This window comes from Eublepharis macularius, chromosome 7 (genome assembly GCF_028583425.1).
Source record: "Eublepharis macularius isolate TG4126 chromosome 7, MPM_Emac_v1.0, whole genome shotgun sequence".
Classification (NCBI taxonomy): domain Eukaryota; kingdom Metazoa; phylum Chordata; class Lepidosauria; order Squamata; family Eublepharidae; genus Eublepharis; species Eublepharis macularius.
This window is the reverse complement of record NC_072796.1, coordinates 125,379,226-125,401,313: the sequence shown is the minus strand read 5'-3', so window position 1 is coordinate 125,401,313 and position 22,088 is coordinate 125,379,226. Positions and strand designations below refer to the sequence as shown.

Below are 22,088 nucleotides of genomic sequence, written 5' to 3'. Positions count from 1 at the left end.
AGTCGAACTAGCCAGGGGCTGGAGCCTCCCTCAGCTGCTTGGCCACACACACAGCTGCCTTATATTAAATCAGACTCTTGGTCCATCAAGGTCAATATCATCTACTCAGACTTGCAGCAGGTCTCGGGATGAAGTCCTTCCCATCATCTGCTGCCTAGTCTTTTTACTTGGAGATGCCAGGGATTGAACCTGGGACCTTCCTCATGCAAAAGAGAGGCTCTTCTACTGAGCCACAGCCCCTTCCCTAAGGCCCTGGAGAATCCAGCTCCCCTAGACCCAAGAAGGCACTCCCCATCCTTTGGAAAATAAGAAGCTGCTGGAGAAGACCCCCTAGGAGTCCTTTCACTGGCCGATTCCTAGCACCTCCAGCACAAAGGAGCTCAAGGCAGGACGTGCTGGGAAAAAACTTCCTTTGCCTGAGACCCTGGGGAGCCCCTGCCAGTAAGGGTAAAGAATACTGAACTCGATGGACCAATGGCCTACGATGATATAAGACAGGCTTCATGCATTCAAGTTTCCTGAAGGGAGAAACCCTTGTTGTTTCTGCAGATCACTTTTGACTTGGATGACGCCGCAGAAAGTGAAAGACAGAGAGATAACATAAGAGATAACGTAAGAGATAAGGAAAGGCCACCTTCAAATTCTTGGAAACGTCACCCAGACCACTCCCCCCCTTTCTAAGTTTCAATACCGTTTGCAGAATCTACTCATTCAACCTGCAGACTTCATTAAGGTGAGCAGACGGAACATCGAATTGCATCAAGCCTACACGCGCATTGCTATGTTTTCACCGGGTTGCCTCTCAAGTGGTTACCTTCCTCGCAATCTCGTCGTCGAGCCTGTTCAGCTCCATTTCCCGCTGGTCTTGCTGGTATTTCAGAAAGCGCCTTCTTGCGGCTTCCAGTAACTGCAGCTCCTTTACTTTCAGCTCTCTCTTGACAGCAGCCAGCCTTCAAAAGCACCCCCACAACCCAACAGTTAGTAAAAGGACGCGACACTTTTTCTGAAACAGTGAGATTTCTTGGGATCTAGTGTATCTATCCTCAGCACTGCCCCCATGAACCTCCCCTGCCCCCACAACAAGAGGAAACTCCCTTTGGGAAACAATGATAACAACCACTGAGGGCTAAACTACAAGTGACAGCGGCCACAGGTCCATCTGGTGGCCACCAATGCTATTCTGAAAGGAGTTGTAGTTCTTTGAAAATTGCTGATCCAGATCACAAGCAGTGCGCCCAAGGAGCATTTGTCCCCTCCTCCTGTGCTTTTTCAGGTGCCAAATCAGCAAAGGGAGGGCTATTTTGGCACCTGAAATGGTGTGTGTGGGGGGGGGGAAGGGGGAGGGGGAAGAACTGAAGCAGCCACGCACATGATCTGAACTAGGGCTTTTAGCATGGACCCATGGCTGCTGTCACTTGCAGTTTGGCCCTGAGCTGGGCTGCACATGCAACTGAATCATTTGACAACCTCTACTGAACCGGACTACAAGCACTGCATCTAAAACATGGCAGGAAAAGGCTACTTCAGCGCTATCTTTCTATGAACAGAGAGGAGTCCCCCCATTTTCCAATGGGTGAGCATTCAATGCCCCTTGAATGTTTTATTTATTTATATGCTGCCTCTCTCCCCAGTGGGGACCCAAAGCAGCTTAATATCATTTTCCTCTCCTCCATTTTTTCCTCACAACACCCCTGTGAGGTAGGCTAGGCTAGAGTGTGTGACTGGCCCCAGGTCACCCAGCAAGCTTCCATGGTCGAGTGGGGGTAGAAATTGGGTCTCCCAGATCCTAGCCAAATCACTACACTATGGTGGCCCTCCATGTGGCAAAAGGAAAAAAGGGTGGAAGAGGCTTTTCTCTTCATGACACCACTCTGCCCAGAGAAGCTGCCCCCACTAAACCTCTCTGTGCAGTAGAATAGCAGGATTTGAGTCCAGTGGCAGAAGGGAGCTCTGACTTTTGAAAGCTTACAGCCTGAAAATCTTGTTGGTCTCTAAGGCGCCACTGGACTCAAATCCTGCTGTGCCAGTTGCATCTGTGTGGGGAGATGCTGGCTGTGGTATAGAACAACAAAAAAACACACGTCCCCCCACAGAGACCATGAATCTTTGCAGCGGTGGTGTAGTGGTTAGAGCATCAGACTAGAACCAGGGAGGTTCAGGCTCAAATTCCCACTCAGCCAGGAAGCTCTCTGGGCGTCCTTGGGCCTGTCACACACTCTCCAAGCTTTACTTTCCTTCACAGCATAGTTGCTAGGATTAGAGAAAGAAGAACCACAAAAGCTGCTATGAGTTCCCTGGAGGAAGGGTAGGATAAAGATGTGCCGTACTGCAGGTGGCTGCTTGAGCTGTAGGGCCTACCTTCAGAAGACAGGGTAGGCCCGACAAGGCAAACTCCTGCAAGTCCAGCTACAAAAGAGCACCCTTTTCATTTATTGCCTCAGCAACTTGCAGTGCCCTTTGTTCCGCTGCAGAACAGAGCAATACCTTTGCCTTTGCGCCGCCAGTTTCTCCTCTTCCTTCAGCAGAATCTTCCTCCTCTGCTCCTCGGCCTCCCTGAGCAGCTCTTGCTTCCGATACCACGTTTCGTCGTCCACCCTCCTCTGGGCTGCTTCAGCTTCCATCTCATGGACCAGTTGCCTGCATGAAGAGAATCACGTCGTACTTTCCCACCTGAAGCAGCTCTTCAGGCAAGCCTGTTATGTTCTCAGTAAAAGCATGACTTGCTAGCGTAAAACTTGGGACAAACATGTTTAACTGAGGTGCAGAACACTCATCGTGCTAGTTACGCCTGCCCCGAGTGCAAGGAGGTATGGTTCTATACATCACAATAACAGCGGCTGTCAAGGAAGGGTGACAGAACTGTAACAGGAGAATGAATCTCTGCACTGTCCCCCCACTTTATTATTCAGTCTGCTTTAAAAGCTATACATCTGCTGGAGACTGTCATGTGTGGCCATAGTGCCAACAGAAACTTTTGTTTCACACTTTAGCCTGGTTTATAGAAGAAGTCTAAAGAAACATCCTCAGTTCACTAAATGAGGAACAAAATCAGAACATCATTGTGCCTTTCTGTTCCTTTTCTCTGGCCCAGGACAGCCACAGCCACATTCAGACATCACAACAAACATGTCTTTTCATGGTGGGTGTGAATGCAGCCAATTGTTTCCATATACCTAATGGTGAATCGCAGAACCAGACAACCACATGGGCTTGCTCCCCCTTTGTTGCACCCAAATCCCTTCCCCTCCGTTTTGAGACTGTGACCATAATGCGCGTTCATATGTTTCCCTTCTGCTTGAAGCATGATCAAAAACATCCTTGTTTGGAAACCCTTCAGCCAAACTCCAATTTGTTGTGATCACCAGGTGAAGCTTTCTGGATGAAGTACTTGCCTGTCCTCACCAATCTTCCAATGCTATATTTCAACCGAGTATTTATTTATTTCTACTCCTTTCTCTGAGTATTTATTTCTGAATATTTATTTCTACCCCTTTGTCTGACATCTGTGGCGAATTATAATCCTTGGAAGGACAGCCTCTCCCCATGTGAACCTGGACAGAACTTAACAGCCTCACAAAATGGCTGGCTCTCTTAAAAGAGAGGAAATCGGTGACATTTTCTGTGGGGCTCCATCCTTGTGGAATGGATTGCCCATTGAAGTACGGGTGCCTCTTCCCTTATGCCAATTCACAAAGCAATGTATGGCAGTACCGTTTAGGCTGACTTTTTCGTTAGTGGGCTTTAATGCCATTACTTGGCTTTAACGCCTTGGTGTGTCAGGATTCTGATCAGATTTAATTTGCTGTTTTCTTGTAAACTGCTTTGAATAACAAAGGAAAAGTGGCATAAAATATAAATTACTAACTCTTTTACATATTGTCTACGGTATTTCTTAGAAAGATCACATCTGTCCTCTAACTCTGCTACCGCACTACATTTCAGTTCAATGTGGGGCTAACCTGAAAAGGGACAGGGAAATCGGAACCGTGGTTCTGTTTTAGGAACTAAGACTAGATCATCCTCAAGCCCAAATCACTGTGGAATACCGGTTCTTCCTTTATCCCCCACCTCAACTGCATCTCATTGATTCATTTTAACTAGACACTAGAGAGAAGTCCCCTCCCTGGTTTCCAGCAATACCTCTCTCTAAGGTACTCGATTTCATCCTGCCTGATTCGCTCACGCTCTTGAGACTGGTAATCCACGATGAACTTGGGGTATTTATTAAATATTGGGTACTGCCCTTTAGTCAGGGGGACAAAGTCGTCTAGCAATCGCTGGGGATGGATGTCTGCAGGGGTACACTCCATGAGATGGTAGGCCTCCTTCATCACGGCGCTGATATCCAAGTTGTTCCGGTGATGGAAGAAATACTGCAACAAAGATAATTCTGCTTAGCATGTATGCACAGAGACAACACTTTGTTCTGAAGAATTCCAAATGAAAGAATAGTAAGAATAGTAACCGCAACGGGTTTGCTAGCGAGGATTCCCGTTTCCGATATTCCCTTCCTCCTGGCAGTTACCAAACTGTGGAAATAACATGCAATTCATTAGCAATTCAACAATAAAAGTATAAAAATGCATTTGTGTCTGAAAAGATACTTACAGAGATAAATCATGGTAAGTCACGTATCAATTTCCACGCACAGTGGTGGTTCGCTCAATGGCGTGTGCTCAGCACAACTATTAGTACTTTTGCATTTTGTATTGTATTTATTGTATGATGCTGCTAGCTGCTTCATGTACTGTGCCTTCCACAAATTGACTGTTGCCAACTATATAACCATTTAGAGTTTGTTTTGAATTGTTATTGATTCTATGACATAAAAGACTTGTGTTATTTTGGTATACTGTATCTTTAAATCGGGATAGTAAGTAGGCCACAGTTTATTCTTGGTTTTAGATATTGCTTTGCTAAGGGCAACATTTCTCTTACATGGGGTCAGTTTTATTTATCCTATTTGTACTCCTGTCTTCTTTCAAAGATGCCATGGTAGGGCATGTTAGCTTAGCCTATTTTGTTGGGAGATAGGAGTAGGGAGGGAGTGGGGGAGACAGACTGACTGAGAAACCATATTTCATTTTTTCAGAGGACAGAGCAGTGAGAACATCTCCACCCCCATAAACATTTGCACAATGCAAAAGGAAGATCATTCAGAGTAGAAAGAGGTTTTGTTATTTAACAGTTCCCCCACATTTCTAGAAGACACAAGAAGAAGCTTGGCTGGAAGAGAAATATACACATTTCACTCTCCCACAGGCCTCCAAACAACCACATACCCACATCTGAACTTGGGTACTTATCATGGCACCCAGCCAAGAAACTCTGGGAACTGTGGTTCTGTGAAGGCACAGGGGTTGAAACAAAGGTATTTCAGCATTTGCACAAAAGCATCAATGAACATGGACTCCTTGGGAGAACCAGGACAGATACGGTCAGGTCCAAACCAGTTTCCACGCTGGTTTAAGTTTGTAGAGTAGCTGAGTCCAAAATGTTGCAAGGCACTGTGGCTCTGGAAAACTCCTTGCTCAGATGGAACAGCAACTCTGCTGACTACCATCTCATCTAATTCATCCAAGAAATCATTCGTGACATACCAGAAAGAGACACACTGCTCCAAACAGCAAAAATACAGCTTTCATTACTTTGATATTAGAAGTCAGCAGGATATTTGCAAGCCATACCTGCCCTTCAAACGTGTAAGGCTTTGGGCTTAAATCAGGAAAGGCCCAGGGGCAGACTGTGTGCTCGCTCTGGTTCACAACAGCCATTTTATCCTGTGCCATACCAAATATTCACGAAAGCACTGTCTTCGTGAAAAGCTTCAAATAATAAAAAAAGAACATTTAAAGTTGCATCTGTCTTTTGGGTTTTGTATTTAATGCCTTAGCTGCACACAAGCTGGAATGCCTCAGAACTGTGGAGACGTTATGGCCAAAGGACCTTGATGTTGTTATAGAGTGTGACTACCTAAGATGGGACTGGGTTGTGCCACTAAAAATATCACATAATTCTGGCTCCCACAGGGTAGAAAAGAGCAGGCCGTGAGAAAGTAGAACCTGGCTATTTTAAACAGTGAAATGTTTACCTCAAAATCTTCTCTCTGATTACAGTGAAGCAAAGGAGCTCTGGAACAGATCACATAAGCGGCAACAAGCACCAGAAGATATGACGGATGGTTGGAGAAGACATTGTCAAACATTTTCAGCCATTCTTCCCTTGTCAGTACCTCAGAAAACATGGTTTCTAGAAGTGGCCAAGCGTATACCTGAAGCAGCGAAGACAAGCCAGCGATGACAAGCTTGAATGGAAAACTCAGCTATATTTTAAAAATGTGCAAGTTTCCTCACAAAACAACCCCTCTAGCTCCCTTGGTAGCTGGATGAGCTTGGCACACTGCAGAGTCTACTTCATCTGGTATTAGCCCTCCTATGTCTCACAGACAGAAAGCTCGGTCCTTTGAGGGTCAGAGCATACACTTTATCACCTAATTCCTGTTCAGAGGTGAAATATATTTTCACCTGCCACTGCCAGACGCAATAGCATTTTCCCCTGAAGCAATCCTTCCTCAGGGAAGGCCAACTAGGATTATAGACTACATCCAACCACATAGAAAATATGGCCAATTTGTTGTGGCAAAATGCACAAGAGCCTTCTGGCACCTTAAAGACTAGCAAGAATTTTATGGCATGCACACAATTCAACTTGTTTGTTTATCTCTGAGAGACCATTGGTGGGTTTAGCTGCTTCAGACTTGGGCCAGGATCCCACATGAAGGAGAACACAATAGGAATGAGGCAGTTGCAGGGAACTGCTCACCTCAGACTGCGAGCGATGAATTCCAGAGCTGAATGTTCCATCACATGGAAATCTCCAAACAAATAGAAAACGAACACAGCAAAGACGGAAGTTCCACCCACCTTGCTTTTCTTACTGTATTCATTTTATAATTGCAAGGAGTTTTTGATCGTAGGGGTGCATTCCAAAAAGTCGCCCCCTGCCCCACCTACAATCTGAAGCTGAGCAGTCCATGCTACCACCTCACTCTCCTGCACATGTAAAGCAGGCTTGGATCCCAGAGGGTAGCAGTATCACTGGGCTATTTGTCCACAGGGACAGGAAGGCTTGGGCAATCTGCGAGCCCAGAGGGAACTCTAATTCAGCAAAGGCAAAAGGTTACGCGAAATGTTAGAATGACCAGTGGCTTCCAGTGAGGGGGGAGAAAACTTCCTTTGCCCTGGGAACATTCTTCCTGAGAACATTCCTCAGGCACACAAGAATGGAACAGAAGCAAGCAGCATACAGCCTCCTTCGTAGGAGGATTTTTCACCCTCAGCAGCAGCCAGAGGGTGTCCACAGTCAGGAAGGGAAGGGAATTTCTCAGAGGCATTCTAAAGATGTCCCAAACTGGGACGGAGCTTCAGCTGAACAAAGGGTCCTAACTCCGATTGCTCTGGGGCATTTGTCAACTGCGCCATCTCTTCTCACTGCTGCTCCCCTTTGTAACATTTGTGCTCTACCCAAACCCAAGCTGAAATTTTACCTGTGAGGTTACATTGCAGTTCATCAAATGCTGCAGCAGTTCTTTATCGTGGTGCGCCAAGATGTTTTCCACCATGCTCAGCACGTTGATGGGAGGATTGGGGAAAAACTCAAACCAGTGCTGACACCAGTTCACTGGAAAAGAAACAAAAGAGCTCCTGGAGATATTTCCATTATCTAGCAACTGCACACGATGGCATTTCATCTCCCCACCGCCCCCATTAAAGTCATTCCATGTTTTAAGTTAACAGATTTATTCTGCAACATGCATTTTCTTCACCAGGTAAAGGCTCCAAGAAGTCACAACCGGTTCAGCTCTTCATCATGTAAACACATCGTAAGGAGATGCTGGGAATTGAACCTGGGACCTTCTGCATGCCAAGCAGATGCTCTCCCACTGAGCCACAGTCCGTCCTAACCTCAGAGAGCATTTTTACTGGAGATACCACAGAACTTCTCTACACACAGCATGTAGGGTGATCCTGAGCTGGTCACAGTCTCTCAGCCTAATTTACCACTTTAAAGGGTTATTGTGGGGATAAAACTGGGATAAGAACCACGCATGCCCCCCGAGCTCTTTGGCACCCAAAGCTTCTTGGAGGAGAGGTGGGAGCGAAACAACGGTCAGCTTGTGCAGACTGAATGCTTTTCCTTGAGAAAATCCTGCCTTACCTATGACGGTGACAACCACTTCAAAGCAGATGAGCTGGTTGTTCTGGAAGAGTTTGACAAAAGGGAAGGCCAGCAGAGCGATGTAGGGCACTTCGCCAAAGATGGCAGACCAGTGAGCTAAAGCAGACAATGTCCTGTGCAACAAAGAGAAGCAACGGCTTAGAAAAACATTGTGAGGCAGAGTCAAACTGCAAAAGATGTTCCAGAATCCAAGAGCCTTTTGAAAAAGGCCATTTTCACATGTCTCTCCCTCCCGAAAAATAGTGCAAAACTTACGGAACGCGCCTTCATGGCGCAATTTTCCATCATGACTTTGGTTCGTGGCACATTTTATGACGTCACTGCGCCAAAAAGCAAAGTCATGTTGGGAAATCACACCGCGAAGGTGCGTTGTTCTGTAAGTTCTGCGCTATTTTTCGGGAGGGGGAGAAGACGTGTGGAAACGGCCAAAGTCAAAGTGCCTTTAAAGATAACATTGGCAGGGAGGGCCGAAAAAACAACCAGTGACAAATGTCACCTCCGTTCAGATTTCTGTTTGTATGAAAAATGCGTACGTACTGCCATTCTGCCTCAGGAGGAAGCGGAGGCAGCTTATGACAGGAAACTACATTATCAGTACTGTAGAGGAATAACGTAAAGGAATGCAATGAAACACCAGCTAGCGGACACCAGGGTCTGTCTGGCATGGCATCCCAGCAGGGGCATCTGGGAGTGGGGGAGAGTGGAACACTGGAGTCTGGATGGGTTGCAAGAACTTTGCACCACAAACATGGCCAAAGGAACAGAAGGAGGTGGCAATTCACATGGCGATGGGACAAAGGCAATGAGGCAGTAGAAAGGCGCAGAATATGGCAAGATGGGGGGGGGATGAGGCAATTCAGGCCCCTCCCAAGTTTGGTTTCCTTCCCTGGCTCAAAGACATGTTGGGTCTACATCTTTTACTGATCCCTTCTTCTCCATCTTGGTGAGATTCTCCTTAGAGGCTGCAGTGAGCCTAATGGATATAGTCCTTCTCTAAGCAGACATCACTGAATGATGTTGTGGATGTCAATAACTGGGGTGAGTGGGGCTTTCCCCCTACTTGTCAGAGGAGCTGACAAAGGTGGCAAGTGTTCTCTCCTCAGACTTCTGCTGTTTTGTTTGTCTTGAGGCCTCGGCTCAGTGGCGGAACAACTGCCCTGCATGCAGGAGGTCCTAGGTTCAAGCCCTGATGTTTGCAGTTAAAAGGATCAGGGAGCAGGTGATATGGAAGATCTCTGCCTGACTCTGGAGAGACCTTTCCAGACAGAACAGACCATACTGAGCTTGACAGGCCAATGGTCTGGCTCAGTATAACGCAGGTTTGTGTGTGTTTTACTAGTGTTATTGCCCTGACCTGGATAAGCCAGGAGAGCCTGTTCTTGTCAGACCCCAGAAGCTAAGCAGGGTTGGCCTTGGTTAGAAATTGGATGGGAGACCTCCAACGAAGACCAGGGTTGCAGAGGCAGGCAATGGCAAACCACCTCTGTTAAGTCTCTTGCCATGAAAACCCCACCAGGAGTCGCCATAGGTCAACTCTGAGGGCCGCATTTCATTTCACTAGTGTTATCAGTTCTATATTATTAACATGAGTGGTACTGATTTATACATAAATACGTAAGAGCTCCCTTTGTAAGTAAAATATATCTGGCACATGGGGGAGAAAAGTCAGCCCGTTCTCCTAGGTTCATACTTGCAGGGACTGGTTTTCCCCTTACATTTAAAAACGTGATTCCAACAGTTGGTCCTGAAGGTCTATTACAGCCCTGCCTACCATCACTTCACATCACTGCAGGGCCTTTAAGGGCAAGCATCACAGGGGAACGTGATGCTGGTAGCAAATATTTTGAAGCAAGTTGCATGAGCAGTGCAGGTATTCCCACAGGAATTCTACAGGTGCCCCCTCCTGTGCGCCACTCTCAGAGAAGGGAAGGAGGGAAACCAGACATAATAACAACAACACTGGATTTATATACCACCCTTCAGGACAACTTCACGCCCACTTAGAGCGGTTTACAAAGTGTGCTATTATTATCCTCACGACAATCATCCTGTGAGGTGGGCGGGGCTGAGAGAGCTCTGAGAGAGCTGTGACTGACCCAAGGTCACCCAGCTGGCTTCAAGCAGAGGAGTGGGGATCAAACCCAGTTCTCCAAATTAGAGACCTGCTGCTCTGAACCACTACCCCAAACTGGCTCTCAGTTCTTACTGCAAAGGTCATGAAGCTTACTGGGTGACCTCACAACATTTGCTGTCTTTTGGCCTCAACTACCTGACAGGGTTATTTTCAGGGTAAAGTATGCGAGCGGAGAACATTGTATGCCACCCTGGAGGTAAAAATGGTAAGAAGAGAAGAGGCAGGAGAAAGACTGAGAGACGGTCTAGCCTGCGCTGACTCTTTGCGTATGGAAAAAAATCCGCTTGCCTCCTAGCAGATCACATCCGGGCCTGAACTGTGACAGAGAGAATGGAATACTAAAGGTTGCCTCAATTTAAACCTCAGACGATTACCACAAGCTGTCCGTAATATGATTAGTACAGGCAACTGTCAGGTGAGAAACTGAAATTCACAGAAGCACCTCCTGCCATGACAACCACAGCATTACTGTTGTAAAATAAAAACAGGAGCCCAGCCACACTTTAGAGACTGACAGATTTTAATCCAGCGCAAGCTTCTGGGGAACAAACGCTGTTAGCCTCCAAGGTTCCACTGGACTCTTGTTTTATTTTGTTCCGACAGACTATTGGGGCTGCCCGTCTGGAATTACCGTTGTAAGACTCTCAAGAGCTTCCGGCTTTTAATAGGATATTCATTCTGAAGGTGCACAAATGCTGAATGGGTCCCTTTATCCAACAGGCTGCTGAAGGCCAAGTGGTTTTCCGGGAGCTGGAGTAAAGACCGCCAAATAAACATCCTGCAATCACGAGACAGATTTAAAGAGTCGGATCCGTTTTGCTTGATCAGGCAGGAAACGACAGATTAAGGGTGCGGCACGCACCTGTACTTGGCCGGATACTCCCCGAAACCCTTCAGCAGGGACTGCAGACGTTTCTTGTTCAGTCCATCAGGCAACTCATTCTAAAAACAGGACCAACAAAGTAGTTCCCCTACACGGAGGATAACAACACCCTGTTGCAGCTTTGCTTGCCTCTTTTCTTCTGCCTCTCCCCAATATATTGAATTTTCCAGCCACATAAACAGTTTTGACACTTGTTATGATCCCTCCTCTTTTCTATTCTCCACAGTGGTCCCTTCAGTATTCTAATATTCCTTTTAAATGTCATTTACTGCCTTCCAACCCTAATTGCTTCTGTTCCCCATATGGCTGCTCTGCTGGGCAGAGTTCCAGTGTCTGAGGCAAGTATGGAGAGCAATGAGCCCTGCTTACTGGTTGACAGGGCAGCGACACTCCCAGACAGGGCCACTTCCATCTCCCTGCCAGAGGCGGACTTCAAATTGCCAGATGTAAAGATGGCTGCCGTCCATTAAACACTCCTCACAAACAAGCCTATATCAGCTGACTTATTGAGTCACAGACAGCACGAGAAATGTGTTAGCTGTGGGGGTGGAGGAACAGAATTGGGGAAGGGTCAGAATTGCTCTCTAAACATCTTGACCTGAGGGAACTAATCCTTTTAGCCTCAATTCCCACTTCATGAGGTGGAAGGTCAGCGGTTTTTCTGATTGAGGAGGGAATCAAAACCTTCCATCTTTGAAAGGGAACAGCATCGTATTGAATTACAAGAGGGCTTTGTGTTTTTCAAAGATGAATTCCAGGTAGTGAAAAGACTACTTTTTTTTTATTACTGTGTCCACTTGAGACCTTGTCATTGAGTCCAAGGCTAATTCCGCACATGCTGGATAATGCATTTTCAATGCACTTTATCAATTGTTTGAGGTGGATTATTTGTTCCGCACACAAAAAAATCTGTTCCAAATGATTTATAAAGAGGATTGGAAGTGCATTATCCAACGTGTGTGGAATCACTCCAAGGGAAGCATTCAGAGAGTGACAGACATGGTGAGCATGCAGCTTCCAGGAGTGCTGGAATAGAGAACATTCCACCATGTTGATTAATAGATGGCGGATGTCTTTCATCTGGATCTTCAGACACAAAATCTTGGGCCAGCCCCATCACACACGCTCTTACCTCTTTATTCTCAAGTGACACATTCGGCTGCAGTCTAAACATTTTAGCATGGACTTTGTCCCCCTTTGATTTCCAAGGCCTCTCTGGCCTTCCAGACGTCACTCTCATGGTCAGTTTGGTTGTACCTTTGGAAGATTCCTCGATCACTTTAAACAAAGGTGGAGGAGGCTGAAAAAACAAAGATTTTAAACTGTCCAGTTACAGCTTTTAAAAAGAATGACAGGGTAAAGCCTTGGTGCCTCAAACCTCGGATCAAATCTGTTCATTTTCTCTGATGTCTAAACAGAACCCAGAGTGTGTGAGAATCATACAGAGCTGAATATTCTAAGTGGAATGCGGCTGAGTAGATTCAGCGAGAATTCCCTGAGAATTTCATGCAAATCTGTGATGGTTTGCATATCCTGTGGAACTGACCTTATTCAATTCTTGAGTCAAAGCCTGGATGCTATATATGTTAAGGCTACCATTCTCCATGACTGCTGCAATGTATCTTCCATTGGGGCTGATGACAGCCGTGCTGATTCCCTCTTCATGGCTGCCAACATCGAAGACAAGCTTACATGTCCGTATGTTGATAAATCTCATGATGCTATCTTGACTCAGCACTCCAAGAACCTACAGTACACAAGAAAGCATTGCAAAGCCTGTTTGGTGTGAAATGGACACAAGTTTCATTGAGAAAGAGATTTAGCATTCTTGAGCTGCAGTCCTCAAATGTATGTCATATTGGAGTTGTGGTTGCGAGAAATCATGCTTGCGACTGGGCCGTGCATTTTAGAAATCTTATAGATCCATCCTAAGCAGAGGTCCACCCTTTTAAGCCAGTTTATTTCAATGGACTTATAAGGGTGTAACTCTACTGAAGATTGCACTATTACCCTATTACAGGGAAACACGTCATCGTTGAGCTGCCAAAAAGAGAGAGGAAGTCATATGACTACAGAATGATGTGCTAGGAAGAGGGGCAGCAGCTTTACGGACTTTGCTAGCATCAAGGCTAGGAATGTGGGCAGCACAGTGAGAGAGTTGCCAGCACTAGATGCAAGCCAACACTAAGAGATGTACCCAATAAAAAAATCCAAGGGTCAGAGCCATGGAGGAATGACCTCCACGAAGGGACCCTGCTTGGCTATACTGCTGCACCAACTGTGCTCTCCATGCAGCAGCAGGTCCTTCCAAAAGGCAGCAGAAAGATCTACAGTGGCTAGTGACCCAAGCAAGTAGGCTGTGCGACCCAACTACGAGCTCCGCCCCATACGCTCAAGGCCACTGATCGAGTATATTTTGTTCGAACGCTTTATTTGGCTTGATGGGTTCATGGAATGCTGTAGGTCATCCCTAAGAGCTCATTTGGTGTTGAAAGGCGGGACAGAAATTTAAACAAAGAGTATTGCCCAAACCACAAACGCATCAGAGAGCCTTAGGCAAGCTGCTTCCTTTCACCCCCTTACCTGTAATATAGCTAATACTGACCTACCTTAAAGGGCTGTTAAAGGATTGTCGAGGTAATATGTGTGGGATGCTTTGAATGTTCTAAGATGCCATGTAAATGTTGTTATTATTAAATTTAGTATTTGCTGACATTTAGGACGGATTAAATAGAGGAAATAAGTATTAGACGCTATCCTGTTGGTCATAACCACATTAACCGATTCCATAGAGTTGTTCCCAAACAATGTGGGATAACTGTTAGCTCATCCCAAGACTAAAATTCACTAAAGTGATCAACGGCTCCCCAGGACTGTCCCCGCTACATTGCTACATGAATCCATTGTTCTGCTCTGCACTGTTGCATCAAATGCACAAGTGCCCCCCCAATGCAGAGCCGCAGGACAAATACCCAGTCCCAGAGTATGCTGTCCGTTGCATCTCTGAATGAATCACTGCTCTAGCCTTGCCTCTATTTAAGTTGCATCCAGAACAGCAACTCACACAGAAACACCAAGGATAACTCTTGCATGCTTTTTCAAGTGTAAGGGCGAAGAGTGGCTGCAATTCAAATTCAGAAGAAAGCATACCTCTGCTACTGAAGTGTGGGGAACCTAGAGCTATTCCTTGGCGTCAAAGTCCACCACTGACCTGATTAGAACCACCGTCAAAACTGTCTGCGAGGAATTCGATGTGGCGAACCGATCGCACTTTTGTGGGCATCTGGATTATCCTTAACAGCTGCCTGGATTCCAAACACCACAAGTGAACGTGATTTGATTTGCCGCCAGCTGCCAGGACGCGACCATCTCTACAGTCCGGAAACAATACACACCATGAATTAATCTGATTGACTCAATTTCGAGTTTACATGCTAAGCTGTTGGCCTGAAGGATAAACTAGGAGGCAGGTGGGACCTCTAGCCCAGTCCTGAAAAACTGAAGGCCTAACGAGATTTTGCATTTCCTGATGTGCCGTACCTCCCCTCCCCTGGCCCAGCATTCACCCTGTGGGGTCCCATTGGATTGTGTCCTGTGAATTAAGTTCCCACCCAGGAAATTCCAAGTGTGTGCAGGCCTAATTCAGATTGGGACCATAAGGACAGAGGGTTTAAAGCCTGCACCAACTGCACCATCTTCCTGACCTGCAATGGCTCCAGCGGGGTAACTTACACAGCCCAACAAACTGCCTGTGCGCTGACAGGTTATGCATCAAGGTTTCCCATCTTCTTGTACACAGGGCTGATTTTCCACCCAGCCTGAGGTGAGCTCCTAATGCACTGGTCAGTGCCGCTGGAGTCAATTAGGCCTACCATTGCCACCACATAACCACCGGGTGAATTTGAAGAGAGCGCCTGAGGCACTAGCAGCAATGCTGAGGCTTGGCTTGCTCCCAGTGTTTCAGGCTGAGTACAACCCTAGCCCCCTTGCCTCTCACTGCCATTTTGTTTACTAGCACACCAACATCCCAGCACAGAGACTGCGGTGGAGGGGAGGGTGCAGTTTGGTACTCAGGTCGAAAAGGTTCCCTACCCCTAGTTTAGAAGCGCATGACAAAGCCAGAGAGAACTGTAACGCAGTAATCACAATAAAAAGCATTCAGCAAGGCCGGTGAGGATTTTTGCCCACTTGAAGACCTCAACGTACCGTGTAGCAGCAAAAACTTTGTAACGCAAGGACGAGCCTTCTATCGGAGACGGCAACTGATACTTGCAGTGAAGAGTATCGAATTCCCAGGCAAAGACCGAGTTATCTTTAAAGCAGCTAATAATGGTGTTACTTAGTGGAAGAAAGAACACCTGAAAGCACAGGAAAGAATACCTTAAAGTGGTATTTTAAAACAAGGCCTTTTCTCTAGCTTAGCAAGAGCTTTATTTCAGCTCCTCAAATAGAGCGTATCTCTAACCTTTGACATTTCTATGACCTGAAAGGATTCTGTGAGCACCAGGCTGCTAGGCCGCCTGCTGGCAGTCATGGCTGCCTGCTCTGAGTGGAAGGAGAAGAAAAAGCAACATTGGCTACACCCTATGTCACTTCCGGGGAAAACTCAGAAGTGACGTTAGGTAGTTCTAAAAATAGATGGAAACTCTATGGTTTTACTCCATGTTTCTACCTCCAACCCTCCTGCCAGTTGCCAGGCTAGGCTAGGCCTGGCAACCCACGTGAGTATCACGTTAAGCTATTGTTAGGATGGGCCCAAAGGCCATTAAGCTAGAACCTGAGGCTGAGACCGATCTTGTGAGTCACCATCGAGTTACAGCCAGGAGAGGGATCTAGAGGAAAACCAACCAGTTTAGAACAGAGGTCACAATAATAGGCCAGAGCAGGTCCTGCTTAACCAGTTTAGAATAATAGGCCAGAGCAGGTCCTGCTTAAATCTTCTAAGTCAGGGTGTGGCCGTTTCTGGAGACAGACTGGCCTCAACCGAGTCTGACACTAATGGCACGAACAGGAGAAAGAGTTCCTGTAGGACCAACCTTCTGGATGCCCACAGATTGGCGAACATTCAGCTTTCTTTTGCGCTGAAAGGTGTCAAGATCCCACAGCTGGGCCGTATCTGCAGACGTCGTGACAGCGTATCGGCCAGAACCATGGACAGAGATTGAGGACACTGAAGAGTCATGGCCCCTCATCCAGCTAACAAGTTCTTTGGTATCTGTAGCAAGAACAAAAAACATCATCCTGAGAAGCTTTCGTCGTTCTAGGCTGTGTTCTGATGTCCGACTGACATTGTTACATAACAAGGTGCACAAACCCAGTTCAGGCTGGGCTTGCACATGCACCCCAGCTCCTCCCTTTTTGCATGCAACACAATGAATACTTACTCTGAATTTAATACTAACTCTGGTTACCTTTGTGGTATTAATGCAGGTATGCATCTTAGACTCCCCAAATAGGATTATTAACTGAATCTTGGTTTAAGACCCGGTCAGTCTTCTTAATTTATAGCCCGCCTTTCTCGCTGAGACTCAAGACGAATTACAGAATAAAAACAATGTCCTCATACAACATAAGACATCCAATGGACAATGCAACGGGATGGAATCGGAAGACAATGCAAACAAACTGCCTAAGAAAAGATATACTATAAACAATGCGCTAAGTGGAATGACAAAGGCGGAAGACAATTCAGGAAAAGCAAGATGATGCAGACAATAATCGTTGCAATAGACTACAGTCCTTTCCCATTATAAAGCTGCCCACCGGGACTGTTCCGTTTTACTCCAGTTCTATAATTCCTGTTATACATTCTGCAGAATGACAGAAGTGTGGGAACCTCCCTGATTTCCTCAGGCAGGCCACTCCTCTCTACTACAGAGAATGCATATAAATGAGCAATTGCTGATTTTACCCATTTGCAGGGTAGCCCCTTCAGAAAGCTTTGATCAGCTGGGAGAAGCTGCCACAGCGGAGCATAGCAGGGGAGGCAGTTCTGCAGCTGTGTAGGCCAAAAGACCTCTAAGAATGTCGTATGTAATAAGCAGGACCTTGAACTGAACTCGGTGGTTGACTGGTAGCCAATGGACTGACAGCAGAATGGGACGTTACCAGTCTGCACCATTCCGTACCAGCTGGAGTTTCCACGTTGATTTGACTACCTCCAGCCACACGCCTGAATTCATACATCATAGGGAATCAAAGCCAGCCTTAAAACAACAATTGTTTCATCGTGCACTGTGATTAAACTGGACATCTAAATGAGCCCCAGTGTTATCATCCGAGAACAGATGAGGCATGGCATGAACAGCTGCTGTTTTTCCAAATATATAATAATATTAACCATGGCAACTAGTGCGAAGGAAATGGTGCCAAACCCTTGTTCAGACAAAAACCTGCTAATGATCATTCCCGAGCAGGCCCAATAAGTGTTTTAAGAGTGCCTGAAGCTGGAGCACTGCTGAAGTTAAGTGGAAATGAATTAGCTTAGATCATAAAGAGGAATTAAGATACAAGAATAATAGTAGGTTTTAAAAATGAAAGATTGCTTAGGCCCCCACACTTTAAAGCCATGGAATTACACCTCTGTCGGGAACCCCGGGAAACGACAATGGTGCTGTGCAACCAGCCAGAACCAGGGGTCCGCCCATTGTCATTTCCTGGGGTTCCCTACAGCAGTATAGAGGTATAAGCATACAATCTGTTCCATACTTATTCATTTCTTTCCAATAAATTATTGAAGGAATTTACTACATCTGTTTTCCTTCAACACTTGGTGGGTTTATTGTCTTCAGATCCAAAAGAATCACTGCCCACTGGCAACATGATGGACCTAACTGTTGTTTATTATTGTATCTTTCTCAGTGAATGCCCTAGCTGTTGAATATATTGTATTTCACTTGCACTGTGTAATCCACCTTGGGTCTCAGCGAGAAAGGGAGGCAATAAATAAATAAATAAAAATAATAATTCACATATTTTTCATTTATCACATATCATGCTTTGTTTCATCAGCCTCATGGAAGGCTGGTTATGTGGCACTGACCTATGTTCAAGCCGATGATTGCTATGGAGGATGCAATCTGACAACCAAGAGCTGGTCTGGTGTAGTGGTTAGAGTGCTGGACTAGGATCTTGGAGACCCAGGTTTGAATCCCCACTCTGCAATGGAAATTTGCTGGGTGACTTTGGGTCAGTCACACACTCTTAGCCTAACCTATCTGACAGGGTTGTTGTGAAGATAAAATAGAGAAGAGAATAATGTATACCCCTTTGGATCCCCATTGGGGAGAAAGGCAGACTATAAATGAAATGAAAATTAAAAGGTATGACAATACAGCCTTCTATCAGGAGCACCAGTTTCATAAACAGTATCCGTTACCTGTATCAAAACACTTCACGGAATAGTCAGCCAAAGCGACAAGAAATTCTGTTTTCCTGCGAAGATTGAAAGCCAGAGCAGTGCATGCTTGCGTTGTGCGCTGAACCAGTTTAAATCTGTTTGTATAAATAAAAAACGATGCTGTTCAAGTGCTAGAAAAAGTAATTCGCAAAACACTTGCAGAGACTGTTGACAAGACGCATGCTGATATATTAATCGCTCTATCAGATACTCATGGAATGACAATCCTACAAAATGTGGAACAGTATCATATACCTAAATGGCTCAGAAGATTTCTCAAACATTCAAGATAATGCAAGCAAGCATGAACAGAGAGTTGTATTTAGCATAGCATTATATGAAATACAGTACTATGAAGACGTAGCACAGCACGCGAGTGAAGACCTAAGTAGGATCTTACCAAGACAAGGGAAACGGCGGTCTGCTGATTAGAAGACAAGTGGGCCACAACATTTAAAAATAAATAGCAGTATCAGGAAAGTTCACCCATCTGACACCAACTGTATATCTGGGCACCTGCTCTTAATATATTTTAAGTAAGACCAACTGAAGATAAATAAGCCTCACTCACCGGTTGCCCACGAGATCAAAAACATAGACATTTCCTTGATGGTCTCCAGCAAGTAACGAGTCTCCAGAACTGTCAAAGGCTGCGTGTAAAAACCGAATTGTCTTGGAATGATAGCCCGTGGTACTGTGAATAATATTTGCGATGACTCTGAGAAGAGTACAACAGGAAGTTAATAGCTGGATCCTATGCAAAATTAAGCGCTCCCAAGATAACTAAAACCAAATGGGCTTTGGACTTCAGCCCCCCCCCCCCATTTTCCTTGTACAATCTCACCTTTTAGATTTTTTATGCAAGCAAAACTCTTGGACAAAAATCTGTCTCAGCCAGATCCTTCCAAATTTTCTTATGCTATTGCAAAACATCTACTTAGAAGGGAGTGAGATCTATGGAGACTATAAATACACACCATGTGCAAAATCTTCTGATAAAATGTAAATTTTTTAAAAGAGAAAAATAAAATTAAAAAGGTAGCTAAGAAGCACTGTGATAAAAAAACCAAAGAGTTCTAAGATGTACAAGAAAAGAAAATCGAGCGGATGAATTTAGGCTAGTTATCACAAGAAAACCAAAAGCAAACAAAACTGTAGCTTGTACTCAACCTTCTTTTTAACAGTGCAAACCTAAACAGAATTACACTCCTCTAAGCTAACTGACTTCAGCTTGGCTTAGAACTCTTTTTAGGATTATATTGTAAAATATAATTTGGTTTTCCTTCATGAACCGCAACAGTAACAGGCCGATAAACAGACTCCCTCTGACTCTTCTTTAGTGTGTATGTTTCCCAGGGAGTACAATATGCCCTGGACCGTTTGGGGGGAAAGGGCTAGTTAGGGGGTTTTACCCTATAGGGAGAAAGAGGAATCCACAGGTTTCAGAGCAGTAGTCACCCCTCATTTATGTCTTGCCACTGATTACCTTCCAACCTTACTCAGACCAAGATCTGCTTAGCCTAACCTTTCATTTCCAGCAAAAGCCAATCAGATGCTTTGGGAGGCAATTTGTTCCCTGGTACTTTGAAATATATGGCGAGGTTCCCTTTAAACACAGTTGCGGAGCCCCTGCTTTGCAAGTAGAAAGTCACAGGTACCTCTTCAACATCTCCATTTAAAAGGGTCAAGTAGCATGAAAGATCTTTATCTGAAACCTTTGAAAACTGGTACACATCAGAGCAGATGATACTGATCTTGACAGAACAGGGACCCAATTTAATACAAGGCAAGTCCATCAGTAGGGTTGCCAACCTCCAGGTGGTGGCTGGAGATGTCCTAGAATTACAACTGATTTCCAGGCCAAAAAGATCAATTGGAGAGTGGACTCTATGACATTATACCTGGCTGAGGTCCCTCTCTCCCCCACCAACCCTGCCCTCTCCAGACTGCACTCCCTAAATCTCCAGGAATTTCCCAAGATGGAGCTGGCAACCTTGAGTTCATGAGTTCATAGTCCATGAGTTCATAGTCCTTGACAGAACGATCACCACAAATTTGCCAACTCCTTTTTTGTTAAAGTCCACTTATGCAGAGTTTACCTGCTTATAGCACACCTGGAATACAAGGTACACTGCCTTTGCACATGGAAGCACTGCCTTTTAAAAAAAGAAACCATCTATCCAGAGTTTGCCAGTTTACAGCAAACCCGGAATATAAAGTACACTGCTCTTGCACATAGAAGCTCTACTTGAAAAGAAACGGGCCTCAGCCAGACAGAAAAGGCATCTTATTCCCAGCCCGACCCCCTGTATGGTTACCCCTGCTGCGCTGCTGGGTAAGGCTTGCGGTGCCAGATCTTGCCCTCCTCCTTGTTGCCCAGATCGGTGCTTTGCATCCTGGCCGAGAAGTCAGCTCTTGCCCTCCAAAAGGTTCCAAACGGACCGCCCCGCCCCAACCGCCGCTTTCTCCCACACAGCCGGCCCACTTTTGGAAGGCACCAATGCACAGGGGGAAACTGAAGGCAGACGCCTGCCTTCCAACGCGAGGGTAGGGCAGGCTCCCCTCCTGCAACCTGTTCAGTCCAGCCTAGTGCCTGCTGGGAGATGTAGTCATTTTCTAGAGAGAACAGGCTGGCTTTGGCAGTGGGAAGGGCATGCTGGTGCGCGCTGAGATGAGAATTTATTTGGGTTTTGAAGATGCAATGGCAAGACCCGCTTTTCCTGCCAGCTTTCATGCGCTTTTTAGCAAGCGGAAAATTCAACAGGCGTGATTTGCATGGAGGGTACAAAGATGGGGGGAAAGCGGTACCTGATGAATTTATGGCACGCAAGGCATAAGGCACCTTGATGGTGGTTAATATGTTTTTAAGATGGCATGGGCCTGATTATTTGCAACAACCATTAAAGCAGCGATTGATGTTATGAATGGATCTATTCCATTTTCCTAAATAAATAGGTAGTATTGTCGAAGGCTTTCACGGCCGGAGAACGATGGTTGTTGTGGGTTTTCCGGGCTGTATTGCCGTGGTCTTGGCATTGTAGTTCCTGACGTTTCGCCAGCAGCTGTGGCTGGCATCTTCAGAGGTGTAGCACCAAAAGATAGTGCCAGGACACTGAGAGATCTCTGTCTTTTGGTGCTACACCTCTGAAGATGCCAGCCACAGCTGCTGGCGAAATGTCAGGAACTACAATGCCAAGACCACGGCAATACAGCCCGGAAAACCCACAACAACCAAATAGGTAGTAGTTCAAAAGTGTAGAGTAGTCCAGAGTAGTTCAAAAGTGGAATCAGCTGCCTAGGGAGGTGGTGAGCTCCCCCTCACTGACAGTTTTCAAAAAGAGGCTGGATGAATATTTGTCAGAGATGCTTTAGGCTGATCCTGCTCTGGGCAGGGGGTAGGACTAGATGGCCTGTATGGCTGCTGCCAACTCTAT

The 22,088-nt window shown here is 45.8% G+C and overlaps 1 protein-coding gene across 1 annotated transcript in view; it reads right to left on the bottom strand.

Annotated features, from left to right (window-relative positions):
* TBC1D31 (TBC1 domain family member 31) overlaps window positions 1–21,069 on the bottom strand; it is a 29,929-nt gene extending 8,860 nt beyond the window's left edge. The window contains exons 1-16 of the mRNA XM_054985026.1: window positions 20,973–21,069; window positions 19,226–19,372; window positions 18,634–18,749; window positions 16,292–16,470; window positions 15,462–15,613; window positions 14,467–14,626; window positions 12,802–13,002; window positions 12,388–12,555; window positions 11,235–11,314; window positions 11,004–11,150; window positions 8,218–8,351; window positions 7,547–7,680; window positions 6,092–6,271; window positions 4,141–4,373; window positions 2,485–2,637; window positions 815–950 (exon numbers count right to left, since the gene is read on the bottom strand). Of these exons, the coding sequence (XP_054841001.1) occupies window positions 815–950; window positions 2,485–2,637; window positions 4,141–4,373; window positions 6,092–6,271; window positions 7,547–7,680; window positions 8,218–8,351; window positions 11,004–11,150; window positions 11,235–11,314; window positions 12,388–12,555; window positions 12,802–13,002; window positions 14,467–14,626; window positions 15,462–15,613; window positions 16,292–16,470; window positions 18,634–18,749; window positions 19,226–19,372; window positions 20,973–21,049 (2,397 nt within the window). The 5' untranslated portion in view covers window positions 21,050–21,069. The remainder of the gene's footprint in view (window positions 1–814; window positions 951–2,484; window positions 2,638–4,140; window positions 4,374–6,091; window positions 6,272–7,546; window positions 7,681–8,217; window positions 8,352–11,003; window positions 11,151–11,234; window positions 11,315–12,387; window positions 12,556–12,801; window positions 13,003–14,466; window positions 14,627–15,461; window positions 15,614–16,291; window positions 16,471–18,633; window positions 18,750–19,225; window positions 19,373–20,972) is intronic.
* Window positions 21,070–22,088: the final 1,019 nt, after the last annotated feature.